Source organism: Peromyscus leucopus, chromosome 4 (genome assembly GCF_004664715.2).
Source record: "Peromyscus leucopus breed LL Stock chromosome 4, UCI_PerLeu_2.1, whole genome shotgun sequence".
Classification (NCBI taxonomy): Eukaryota; Metazoa; Chordata; class Mammalia; order Rodentia; family Cricetidae; genus Peromyscus; species Peromyscus leucopus.
The window spans coordinates 129,141,268-129,155,072 of NC_051066.1; the positions used below are offsets into that span (position 1 = coordinate 129,141,268).

Below are 13,805 nucleotides of genomic sequence, written 5' to 3' on the forward strand. Positions count from 1 at the left end.
GTTTTAAAAAATAGGGGCTTAAGATAAATTTTTTAACATAGTGAGGAAAGGGAAGAAAACATGCATAGGTTGACTCCTAGTATTAACATTCTAGTGACAAATTTAATGGTAATAGACATTTGTCTATTTTTTGACACATTTTTCTGTTTTAAGATTTGGTAAGTGTCCTCTGTTTCATGAAGTTGTCAGTTTGTAACCTACTGTTGTGATAGGGACCATGGAACTTAATATACCATCTAGTTAGGTGTTTAAACATTATTTACACTAAATCCATTTAATGACCTTTTTCTTTATAAATGAAGTGTCTAGATGAGACTTATCCATTCCCTTTCATACAAAGAAAAATCAAATACTGTGTTTTTTGTGTGCTTTTATTAGAAAACATTCAAGTGCAAAAATAAAGTATGAGCATATTATGGGGATACAGTGCCATTGAGTCTGCTATTTTCATATAGCTATGTGGCAATGTCCTGAGTATGATATGTATATTACAATGTAGCTACTGGAAAACTTGTTTTTGTTTTTTATTCAAAGTGTTTATTACATTTTACTTACTTTGTGTGGATATTGGGGAGGAGGATGTAGAGGTAAGAGGATAACTTACAGGAGTTGGTTCGGGTCTTCTACCATACCCTAGGAATAGAACTCAGGTCTTCAGGCTTGGTGGCAGGAGCCTTTACCTGTTAAGTCATCTCCCTGACCAAGAATATGTGTGTGTGTGTGTGTGTGTTAGTTACTGACAGCTCTTCTGAGTTGCCTGATATGAGTGCTGGAAACTGAACCCCAGTCCTCTGCTGCAAGTATTGTTAACTGCTGAGCCATCTCTTTGGTCCCAGTAACCAAAATACTTACGTTTTTTTCTTAAATGTTAATTGATACGGGGGCTCTATTATATAGCTCTAGCTATCTCCGAGCTCTGCTGTGTAGACTACGCTGGACTCAAGCTCCCAGAGATCCACTTGCCTCTGCCTCTCATGTGCTTGGAAGTAAAGGCATGCACCATTAAGCCTAGCTGAAAACATTTATTTGTAATAGTAAAATTTTATTAAGGTGTATTTGTTTCTGTTTTGAGCAGATTGTCATATATAGCCCAGAGTGGCTTGGAATTGAGTATGTGGCCTAGGCTTTGTGGCAGGCCTCCTATGTAAGCTTCCTGAGTGCTGAAGTTACAAGAACGAGTCAGTATACCTGGTCAAAATAATATGTTTTAAATTTGTTAACATACGACTTGGAAATTTTTTTAAGCCCCCCCCCTTTTTTAAAAAAGATTTTTATTTATTTATTTATTTTTAAAGAATTATTTATTTATTTATTATCTATACAGAAGAGGGCACCAGATCTCATTACAGGTGGTTGTGAGCCACCATGTGGTTGCTGGGAATTGAACTCAGGATCTCTAGGAAAAGCAGCCAGTGCTCTTAACCCCTGAGCCATCTCACCAGCCCCCTGGAAATTTTTCATTTTTAATTTGTGTGAGTCTGTATGTGTGTATGCCATGTATCGCTCAGAAGTCAGAAGAGGGCATAGGTAGCTTAGTGTTGACAGATTGTGAGCCACCCAGCACAGGTACCAAGAACCAAACTCTGGTCCTTTTTGAAAGCAGCAAACCTACTCTTTTTTTTTTTTTTTTCCCCTCTTCAAGACAGAAACAAGTTTCTTCACTCTGTAGACCAGGCTGGCCGCAAACTTAGAGATCCACCTGCCTCTGCCTCCTGAGTGCTGGGACTAAAGATGGTGCACCACCAGGCCTGGCTTGCTGTAAGCACTCTTAACTGCTGTACTCTCTAAATTTCTTGAGAATTGGGTTTATATTGTCAGGAAACACTGAAGATGGGCTTGGCCTGTCCTAAGTTGTCACGCACTATAGCCTAGAGCCTCTGAGTGGGTTCTGTGGACTTCAGTTGTTTGTCTTCTACTGCTTCCGTAATAGATTGGTGGGGTCATTGCTCCTGCACTGCTTGTTTACCTCTTGGTTTGAAAATGAATTGGAGGAGGGGCAGGGGCTTGGTAAGTAGAAGCCAGTTTTTGTGATCCATTTCCATCCTTTCATGTTTTCCAGTGGGACATCTCCTCTTGCGTGCCTCAATGCCATGCTACATTCCAACTCGAGAGGAGGAGAAGGGCTATTTTATAAGTTGCCTGGCCGAATCAGCCTTTTCACACTCAAGGTAAAATTATCTTTCAGTGCAATGGTTCTCAAAGTTTTTGTTGGTTTTTCGAGATAGAATTTCTCAGGGTAGCCTCAGCAGTGCTGGCAGTTGCTCTGTAAACCAGGCTGGCCTCAAACTCAGAGCTCTACCTGCTTCCCAAGTACTAGGATTAAAGGTTTGCCCCACTATGCCTGGCTTTAGCACCTGGTTCTTTCTTCCCATCTGACAATATTTCTGCTTTATTTATTTATTTATTTATTTATTTATTACTTACTTACTTACTTATTGTTTGCTTATTTATTTTGAGACTGGGATTAAAGCCGTGCACCACTACTGCCTGGCCAGTTCTCAAATTTTTTAATGTGCATAAAAGAAGCCTGCTGGGTTTGGAATGGTGTGATGGATTGTCTTTCCTGGTACACAGTCCTGATAACACTGATAATTTTGTCCTTAATGGTACTCTGAGATGCTGTAGTGTGAATAGACTATTAGGAGTTATTAAGTTATATCAGCTGTTGTTTCTGTATTCAGCTTTGCTTGTCTGTACCTTAGTAGGTTATATGCAACTGAAAGATAAATATATATAGTGATAATTTCAAATGTGCCTTAGTGAGGATTTTGTTTGTAGTAATGTTGTGAGGGATGAATTACTGGGCAACTAATGTAATACCTACTCTATGAAAAGTAACCACAATGTGAATGTCACATTTACTAAGTGACACTAATTACAAAGGAGAAGGAGTTCATAATAACCTTAAATAATTGGGCTGAAATGAGCAAGCAGTTATTTTTCTGCCATTTTTGATATATTTGGCTATCATTTAGATCACAGTCTGAGAACTTCTGTATAAAAGGCTAATAGATAATTTAGATTTTGTTGGCCTAGTGGCTCTTGTGGCTCCGCCATAGTAGCAGGAAAACAGCCATGCACCATGTGCAAATTGAGGAGGCTGTTTTCCAAATATTTATTTTGATTTGAGACAGGATCTCATTATGTAACCCTGGCTGGCCAAAACTCATGTAGATTAGGCTGTCCTCAAACTCTTAGAGGTTGCCTGCCTCTGCCTCCCAAGTGCTGTGGTTAAAGGTGTGTGTCTCCATGCCTTGCAGGGTTTACCCTTATGTGTGGGTTTGCCTGCACATATACGCATGCAAGGTTTACTCGTATGTGCGAGCTTGCCTGCACATATACGCATGCATCATGTTTGCTTGCACATATACACATGCATCGTGTTTGCCCCCTGCAAAATCTAGACATGCTCGTAAGTTCTGAGCCATCTCGGCAGCCCGTTTCAACCTTTAAACAAGTGCTTATTTACGAAAGCAGGAGGTGGGCCAATTTTATTGTAGTAGGGCTTAGTTGAGTGACCCTATTTAGACATAAGATGACTTGGCGACCAAAGGAACATTTAATGCTAATCCTTTAGTGCTCCATAATGTATTTTTAAATGCATATATACAAACTTTCTTCTTATGAATTTTATTTACTTGGTAAGCAATTAATTCAAAAAATTTAAATATCTGAATAAATACAAATTATATAACTTGTTATTTCAAGTAAGTTTGTGTACATAAATTATTTGTTGAAGTAGGAGTTTGCTTTGTGCTCAGCCTCAATCTAAGGCTCCAATGATCCTTCTTCGAGAAATTCTCTCTGTTCAGCCTCCTAAGTAGCCAGGCAACTTTCTGTTATGTTAGTTTTGTGGGGCTGATAATTGATCCCAGGACCTTCTATAACATGGTAGATGGCCCTACCACCGAACTAAATGTCCCCAGCCCGGATATTTTTCATGTTCATGTTTTTGTTCTGTTTTCTAAATATTTATTGCTAGTAGTTTTGACTTGTTTATCTTGCCTCTGTCTGCTGTTGAGAAAGTGTGGGTTTCTAGCCCATGCCAGTCCCCCTGCCTTAACTGCTCAGAGATAGGATTATAGTCGTGTTGTTTTGTTTGACTTAGACTTTTTTCTTTGTTTTGGTTACTGCGTTTTCTTTTTTCCCCCTCTTCTTGTGCTGGGAATCAATGCCAGCGCCCTTTGCAGGCTAAACAAGAACTCTGTCCTGAGCCACACTGCCAACCCTCTGTCAGTCTGTTTATGAATTAGGCAGGGTCTCATTATGTAGTTCCTGCTGGGCTGGAACTTGATATATAGACCAGGCTGGTCCTGAACTCTATAGAGATCTGCCTATATCTGCCAGTATTAAAAGCTTATATGTTTTTTTTTTTTTTTTTTGGTTTTTCGAGACAGGGTTTTTCTGTGTAGCTTTGCGCCTTTGCCTGGAACTCACTTGGTAGCCCAGGCTGGCCTCGAACTCACAGAGATCCGCCTGGCTCTGCCTCCCGAGTGCTGGGATTAAAGGCGCGTGTCACCACCACCCAGCGCTTATATGTTCTTATATAGCACACATGTGGAGGTCAGAGGACTTTATAGGCAACTCAGGTTGCCAGGCTTGTGGCAAGCCTTTAGCCACTGAGCAATCTTGTGTGGGCCCCTTGCTTTGATTTTTTTTTTTTTTTTTTTTTTTTCAAAGACAGGGTCTCTATGAAGCCCAGGCCTGCCTTGAACTTGTGGGGACACACCTGTGTCAGCCTCTCAAGTGCTGGGATTGCACAGGTGAACTACTAAGTCCAGCTTCTTGTGTTGTTACGATGTCTCCCTGTGAGTATAGTTTAGATGTATGATACTTGAAGGTCCCGGGGTTGTTCCCCACAGACAACGTGTACAAAAACAAAAATTCCTTATTTGACATGTGATAATAAATAATTGCGCTTTTTTTTTTTTTTTTTTTTTTTTGGTTTTTTCGAGACAGGGTTTCTCTGTGTAGCTTTGCGCCTTTCCTGGAGCTCACTTGGTAGCCCAAGCTGGCCTAAGCTGGCCTCGAACTCACAGAGATCCGCCTGGCTCTGCCTCCCGAGTGCTGGGATTAAAGGCGTGCGCCACCACGCCTGGCAATAATTGCTTTTTTTTTCCTTTCTCTTTTTTTAATTTGAGGCAGGGTGTAGACCAGGCTGGCTTTAATTTCACAGAGATCCGCCTACTTTTGTCTCCAGAGTACTCATGTTAAAGTTGTGTACCACTATGTACAGGTGCCCCCCCCCCACAGGGTTTCTCTGTGTAGCTTTGCGCCTTTCCTGTATCTCGCTCTGTAGACCAGGCTGGCCTCAAACTCACAGAGATCCGCCTTTCTCTGCCTCTCAAGTGCTGGGATAAAGGCATGCTCCACTACCTCCTAGCTTCATAATTTTTATAAAACTATTCCTAGAGCTACCTCAGGCATATAGCTCATATCTTGTGATTCTGATAGAATTTCAGTTTGGGTAATTTCTTTATAATGTTTTTGACTTACTAAAGCAGTACATATAAATGTAACAGGAAATGCAACAAAGTAGGTAAAATTCTCCTTGTAACCCAAACAATAATTTATATTAATATCTGGAAGCAGATGAGCCCCTCATGGTGATGAGTGCCTGTAATCCTAGCACAATGGAAGTTGAGGTAGGAACCAAGAATTGGGGGTTATCCTTGGCTCCATACTAAGGCCATTCTGAGTTTGAGTTACATGAGACCCTGTCTTTTTTTTGTTGTTGTTTAAAGTGGTATATATGCTTAGGCTCCTGTTGCTTGCTTAATTCAGTTAGTAGATTTTGCTGTGTTGAGGATACATCTTTTTTTTTTTTATTATGTATAATCAGTGTTCTGCCTGCAAGCATGCATGTAGGTCGCCAGATCTCATTACAGATGGTTGTGAGCCACCATGTGGTTGCTGGGAATTGAACTCAGGACCTCTGGAAGAACAGCCAGTGTTCTTAACCGCTGAGCCATCTCTCCAGCCTGGGGATACATCTTTTTAAATTAGTTTTTATTGCTGTGTTTTCTATTTCATAGAATATTCTTGTTTTGGAGACAGTGTCTGTCTTTTTAGCCCAAGCTGGCCTTGAACTAATTTGATTGCCCAAACTGGCCTGGAATATGTGATCCTTCTGCTTTTGTCTTACAAGGGCTGGGATTGTTAGTGTGCCCAGCTTTACACTGTCACCAATATGGAAAAACACCTTGGTAAGACAGAGGGCTAGAGGAGTGGCTCAGTGGTTCCGAACACTGACTGCTCTGCAGAGGACCTTTGTGGTCCTCACAACCTTCTGTAACTCTAGTTCTGTAACTCTAGTTCCAGGGGTTCTAGTGCCTTTTTGTAACCTCCATGGACACCAAGCATGCATTTGGTACACAGGCATACATGCAGGCAAAGCACACATAAAATAAAATGAATAAATAATAATAAAACATTAAAAAGAAATAGAGGACTACACTTATGTATCCTTACATTACAAAAAGCACCTGTTTGGGGAGCTGAGGACATAGCTTATAGGTAAGAGCATTTCTTAGGCAGTCATGAAGTCCTGATTCCAAATCCCCAACACTCCTGTAAAAAGCTAGTCATGACTGTGAATGCCTGTCCATAACCCTAGCACTTTTGTCAGGTTAGAGACAGGAAGATGGCTGGGCTTATTGGCCTAGCCAGCCTAGCTACAAGTTCAGCGAGAGACTGGATCTCAAGGGAGTGAGATGAAGAGTGATGGAGTGAAAAAAACCAATGTGATCCTTTGGCCTCCTCATGGGCACATGTGCTTGTGTTGTATACATTCACAACAACAGTGAGCAATTTGGGATGGAGAAACAGTTCAGGGTAGAGTACTGACCTAGACTATATAAGATTCTATGTGAATCCCTATTATTAGGGCAAACACAAGCAAAAGCAGCAATTTTTGTTTTTGTTTTGTTTTTCAAGACAGGGTTTCTCTGTGTAGCTTTGCGCCTTTTCTGGGACTCACTTGGTAGCCCAGGCTGGCCTCGAACTCACAGAGATCCAGCTGGCTCTGCCTCCCAAGTGCTGGGATTAAAGGCGTGCGCCACTGCTGCCCATTTTGCAATTTTTATTAGAGGAAAAAGGAAAGGGGAAATTTATGGCGATAATTGTTGCATTCTTTTATTGTTTGCTTGTTTGATTTTTTTTTTTTTTTTTTTTTTTTAAGACAGGGTTTCTCTGTGTAGCCCTGACTTGGACCCAAACTAGATTAGGCTGACCTGGAACTCAGAGATCCTCCTTCCTCTGCCTCCCAAGTGCTGGGATTAAAGGAGTGCACCACCACCCAGCTTAATTGTTGCATTCTTACAATTGAAATTTATATACACACCTGCATACCAGCAGTTCAGAATTACCATTAAATACAAAGGAAAGAGTGAGTATAGAGTCTAGATTCAGATAGGGTAAAATTATAGCCACTGCCATTTGAAAAGCAGTATCAGAGTTCATTTGAGTTTTAGTAGGTACATGACAAGCAGTGGTCCCTTTTAAAATGCAGATTAGATGACATCGCTTTCCTAGTTGGCTCTTGTCTACTCTGAACTGCTTGCCTAGTACTTCTGCTTGATCAATCAATAACCATCCTATAGACAACTGTGTCCTAAGTTAGTGTCTCAAACCTGGCTTTACACTTGGCAAAACCACTGGCTGGAAATCTGGTTGCATCTTGTTGCTTGGTGTCTAGTCTGACAGTATCTTAACTGAAAGAAGATTAGAAGATGGTGTTAACAGAGTCTAGCTGATTTGTGTATTTTCTCCTACTTGTTTCTGTGAGTTATAAACAGCATGCTTGTTTACATTCTTTGCTGTTTAGCAAGTTAGTATCTAAGAATTTTTTTTCTTGCCCTCTTTGGAGCAGTTTTACCAAAATCTATTCAAGAGTCTGCTGACATTAGAAGTCAGTCTGTCTTCCCCAGGCTATTGCTACAATCTGGTTTCTTTTAATGGCTAAAGAAAGATATAACATTAAGCCAGCGCAATGTCTTAGCAGGTAAAAGGTGCTTGCCACCGTTCCCGATTACCATGGTGGAAGAAGAGAACTTGTTCTCTGACCCCCACAGAGGTGCTGGAGAATAGGTGCATGCACAGAGCCTCTTTCCCAATAAATCAATATCAAAAGGTATAATAATAAAGAGCTTAAACATTTTAAATATCTTTAAAAATATATTGCTCTTTTGTAGAGTTTAAACTGTAACCATTTTGATTGTTGCGGGGAGAAACGCATTTAAAACACATCAACTTGGGACTGGAAACATGGCTCAGTGGTTAAGAACCCTGGCTGTTCTCTCAGAGGACCTGGGTTCAGTTCCTGACACCCACATTGCATCTCATAGCTATTTGTAACTCAAGTTCCAGGGGATCTGACACCTCCACATACACATACATGCAGGCAAAACATCAGTGCACATAAAATAAAACCAAATCATTTAAAAAAATACATCAACATATTTAGACAATACCTTTTGTACTTCCTATAACTCTTAGGGAGAAAAGAAGGCATTCTTTCTAATGCTTAAAATCCTAAAATCTTAAGGAAGGAATGTCAAGTCATCCAGTCTATTTTCACTTTACAGATTGAAAATGAACACCCAGCAGATGAAATGCTGTATCTATAATCATCTCTGAATGACAGTACATACATCTAGCTGAGTTAGGGACTAGAATCCGGGACACATCTTCAAATTTAGTGTCTCTTCATTATGTCAGTTTAAAAGAGTTTTTCTTCAGGTTTTGCAACTTTTGGTCAATTCATTTTTCTCAATGTCAAATTTATCTAAAATGCAAAGATTTTTCTTTAAGCTTTATTTTTATTTTAAGTGTATGATTGTTTGCTTACATGTATGTAAGGGCACCACATGTGTGCCTGGTACTTACAGAGGTTAGAAGAGGGCAGAATCCCCTAGAACTAGAGTTACAGATGGATGTGAGCTGTCATGTAGTCCCTGGGATCCAGACGTGGGTCCTGTGTAAGAACAGGTAGTGCTCTTAACTACTGAGCCATCTCTTTAGCTCCAACAAAGATTTGTTTTTGTGTTTTATTTTACTTTATATGTATGAGGTTTTACATGCATGCATGTCTGCACCATATATGTACCTGATGCAGAAGCCAGAAAAGGACATTGGATCCCCTAGAACTGGAATTCAGGATACTTGGGAGCTGCCATGTGGGTGCTGGAAATTGAACTGGGGTTTTCTCCAAGAGAAGCCACAAGTACTTGTAACTGCTGAACCATCTCTCCAGCTCCAAGATTGACTTCAAATGTTAGCAGATTCTTTCATAGCTTTGGGTACAACTGCTCCAGTGGTGGCAAGAAAAAATACTCTTAGATATTAACTTAAACAGTAAGAAAAAAATAATCTAAAACATGCATATTCTGTTTATAATGGAAATGGAAATAAGCAAGAGGGAATGTACAAAGCAGGTGACTTTGAGTGTGGTAACATTATCGTAGCAATTTTCAGATCCTGAGATGGGAACTTTTGTTATGCCAGTTTGATTTGGGTTTCTAGAGTCTCCTTGAATTTTATTGACATTTCTTAATGTTGGTTCCCTTTTGTGTTAGAAGAGTGGTTGGTGTATGGTAGTGTCAGAGCACTGAAAGCAGAGTATGGTGATATACACTCACTGTAATCTCATACTTAGGGGGTAGAGGGGGCAGGATCAGGAGCTCAAGGTCATTCTCAGCTACATAGAGAGTTTGAGGCCCTCAAGACCATGTCTCAAAAGAAAACTAGAGCATTGGGGTAGAAGTCCATCAAGATCAGAGTTGCAGCAAAGCACTTGTGTTACTTAAACTTCTGTTTTAACACTGTAGTTAAAATTGATAGCTCAAAAACATGTAAAGCCCTTTTATATCATAAACTGGAACTGTAAAATATAAATGGAGACTTAAATTGCTATAATTGAAACAATAATGAGGGACTGGCATCTTCTCATGTTTTCTATTATTGCCACTTCATGGCTTAAGCTCCTAGGGCATCTTCCATGCACCTTAGAGCTCTTTTGAATACTCTGGGTTAAACACCAGTAAGACTTTGCTGTTTTAGTATCTAGAGTAGGCTGTTCTGTATGAAAAGCAAGCTACCTGTGGGTATTTTCTTTCTTGTTCTTTGTGATATATTTGGCATTATTGGCTATTGACTTCTTTCTTCAACTATTTAATTATTATTATTTGTGGGGGGGAGGTATGTGTGTGTGATACTTGTGGAGGTGAAAGGAGAATTTTGTGAAGTTGGTTTTTTTCCACTTTTACATGGGTTCTGTGGAGTCAAACCTAGGTGCTTAGTGTCTTAGTTATGTTTTTACTGTTATGATAAGACACCATGACCAAGACAACTTAGAGAAGAAAGACTATTTGGGACTTACAGTTTCAGAAGGTTAGAGTCTATGACTGTCATTAGCAGCGAGCATTGCATCAGGTAGGCAGGCAGGCATGGTGCTGGAGCAGCAGCCAAAAGCTCACATCTTTATTCACAAGTGAGGGAGACAGACATTCTGGGAATGACATTAATTTTTGAAACTCAAAGCCCACCCCCCATAACTCATCTCCAACAAGACAATACCCCCTAATCCTTCCCAAATGGTTCTGCCAACTATGGAACAAGTATTCAAATATCTGAGCCTCTCAGGATCATTCTCATTCAAACCACCACAGGTAGGTGTGTACAGCAAACACTTTGAACTTGCTCAGCTATCTTACCAGCCTTACTGATTGACACTTACCATAAACCTACTCTGCTGTAGGAAGTCTGTTTCGAATGTCAGTTAGATTGGTACTATTTGCTCTAGTTTGTTGAATAGCAGCTTGGTTTTGGTGGAGGTTTGGACCTCTCCTCAGTTGGTAAAACATACTTGAATACTTCTCAAGGGAATGTCTACCTTTGAAAGGGGGTATATACAATTGTCTGAATTTCCAGTCTTCTCTAGTATCAAGAGAGAACTTGTTTGTTTTCAGTGACTTGGTCAGAATCTGTTTTATGCCTGTCTTAGTTAGGGTTTCTATTTCTATGAAGAGACACCTTTATCTCAGCAGCTCTTATAAAGGAAAACATTTCATTGTGGTGGCTCGCTTATAGTTCAGAGGTTTAGTCCAATATCATCATGGTGAGAAGCAAGGCAGCATGCAGGTAGACATGGTGCTAGAGAAGGAGCTGAACGTTCTTTTTCAATTTTATTTTATGTACATTGGTGTGAGGGCATCAGATTCCCTGGAACTCAGACAGTTCTGAGCTGCCATATGGGTGCTGGGAATTGAACCTGGGAAGAGTAGCCAGTGCTCTTAACCACTGAGCCATCTCTCCAGTCTCGGAGTTGAGAGTTCTTACATCTTGACTTGCAACAGAAGTGAACTGTTTTCACTGGGCATGGCTTGAGCATATATGAGACCTCAAAGCCCACCTCCACTGTGACACACTTCTTCAACAAGACCACACCTACTCCAACAAAGCCACACTTCCTAATAGTGCCATTCCCTTTGAGGGCTATTTTCTTTCAAACCACCACATTCCATTCCCTGTCCCACAAAGGCCATATCATAATGCAAAAATGCATTCACTCCAAAAGTCCCCATATTCTCATATAGCAGTCTCTCACTTAATTTAAAAGTCTGAGGTTTAAAGTCTCTTCTGCGATTCATGCAATCCCTTAATTGTAATCCCCTGTAAATCAAAATCAAAAAGCAGATCACATACTTCCAACATATAATAGCACAGGATATACATTACTATTCTAAAATGTAGGGAAGAGAGCATAGTGAGGAAATACTAGACCAAAAGCAAGACCAAAAACCAACTGGGCAAACTTGAAACTCTGCATCTCAATGTCTGATGTCAAAATGCTCTTCAGATCTCCAACTCTATTGAGCTCTGTCAACTGCAACACACTTCTTTCTCTTGGGCTGGTTCTTTCCCTTGTTAGCAGCTGTTCTGGCATCTCTAACATCTTGAGGTCTCCAAGACAATCCAGGCTTCTTCACAGCTTCACACAATGGCCTCTCTAGGCTTCCATTCAGAGACACCTATGACACATGCTTGGCCTCAGTAGCTTTCCTTAGTCATGAAGGCAAGTTCCATAGCCCCTTTCTTCTATCCTTAACTCCAGAACCACGTGGCTGAAGCTGCCAAGTTCAGCTGCTTGCTGGGCTTGGAACGTGGCCCCCTCATTCAATTACATCTTCAACAACTTTCTGTTTTCAATGGTTTTCTTCACTACCTAAGCTTGGCTATCCTGAAACTGGATCCATAGACCAGGCTGACCTTGAACTCAGGTCTTTCAGTTACATCTTCACTGGCTTTCTGTTTTCAGCAGTTACCTTCACTGCCTAACTTGGCTGTTCTGGAACTTACTCTCTGAACCAAGCTGGCCTCAAACTCAGAGATCCACCAGCCTGTCTTCTGTAAGAGAGTTTATTAGGGGAAGGGGAATACAAGGGGGTGCTTAGGTCTATGGAAATGCCGGAGAAGCAGGTATGGGGGACCTGCTTTTATGGATTCCCCTGTACATGTGCATCTGGGCTTATGTAGCTATGCCATGCATGCACATAGATTATGTGATCACGTAGCCCATGGATTAGTAGGATGTAAGGCCCCCGGAATGACTAAGCATCTTGCCAGTGTATGTGTGATCATGGGGAAGTGGCTGGGAATTCTCTCAACCACTCCCTTTATTCCATTTCTTAATCTGTTTATCTTATTGAACATAGGATTTAGCTCCATTCCACTTTCTGGTGTTCCTTTTCTCCTCAAATATTTTTCCTTGGTCAGCTTGCTCCTTTTCATTATATATCTTCATTAGAGTTAACACTAGTAACCGCACAACAGTGTCTATACTAGGCTGTTTTGACATTTCCTCTGTCAAAGGAGTTAGTCCAAAACACTTCACTTCAGTCTCAGACAGACTCTTGGGACAAGGGCAAAAAGCAGCCACATTCTTCACCAAAATATCACAAGAACAATCTCTAGGCCACATAGTAATATTGTTCTCTGAAACCTCTTGAGCCAGACCTCACAGTTCAAATCACTCTTAGTACCACTGTCTTCCATGTTAGTATGACCCATTAAAAATTCTACTGCTTTCCTAACCCAAACTCCCAGAGTGTAAGACAATTGCTAAACAGTCTTATTAATAAGAAAACCCAGAGCGGTAAAATCTGAGAGATCAGAAAAGTAGAAAGAAGCCAGCACGTTCTTACCATGTGCAAATCCTCAGCCAAAGAGAGCTGCTTCCTGTATACCCATGCCTATATGCCTTTCTGTTGTGCATCTCACTTCCTCTCCACCCAGCTGCATCACTTCCTGTTTGTACAGACCCCCAGATCTCCATGGTTAGTGCTGGGATTAAAGGCATGTGTCACCATGCCTGGCTCTTCCCCAGTGTGGCCTGGAACTCAGAGAGACCTGGATGAATCTCTGCCTTCCGAATGCTAGCATTAAAGGCATGTGCTACCATTGCCTGTTTAATAGAGTAGCTGGCTTTCTGCTCTGATCCTCAGATAAGCTTTATTAGGGTGCACAATATTTTTGGGGACACAGTGTATCACCACACCAAAGTCCATAATATTCCAAACAAAAACATGGTCCTTTCTATCACAATAATATTCCAGTCACTGGTGCCACTTTGTCTTAGTTAGTGTTTATGTTTCTGTCAAGAGACACCATTACTACAGCAACTCTTTTTTGGGGGGACTGCGGTTCAAGACAGGATTTCTCTGTGTAGTTTTTTGGTGCCTGTCCTGGATCTCACTCTGTACACCAGGCTGGCCGACTAATGATGCCGACTGGCGATGCAGCAGCAT

At 40.9% G+C, this 13,805-nt stretch overlaps 1 protein-coding gene across 4 annotated transcripts in view; it reads left to right on the forward strand.

Moving 5' to 3' along the window:
* The window catches only part of Asxl1 (ASXL transcriptional regulator 1), a 78,001-nt gene that overhangs the window by 11,810 nt on the left and 52,386 nt on the right, over nucleotides 1-13,805 (forward strand). For all 4 annotated transcript variants that reach the window (XM_028887504.2, XM_037205312.1, XM_028887503.2 and 1 more), the window contains exon 4: nucleotides 2,060-2,168. In XM_028887504.2, the coding sequence (XP_028743337.1) occupies nucleotides 2,060-2,168 (109 nt within the window). The remainder of the gene's footprint in view (nucleotides 1-2,059; nucleotides 2,169-13,805) is intronic.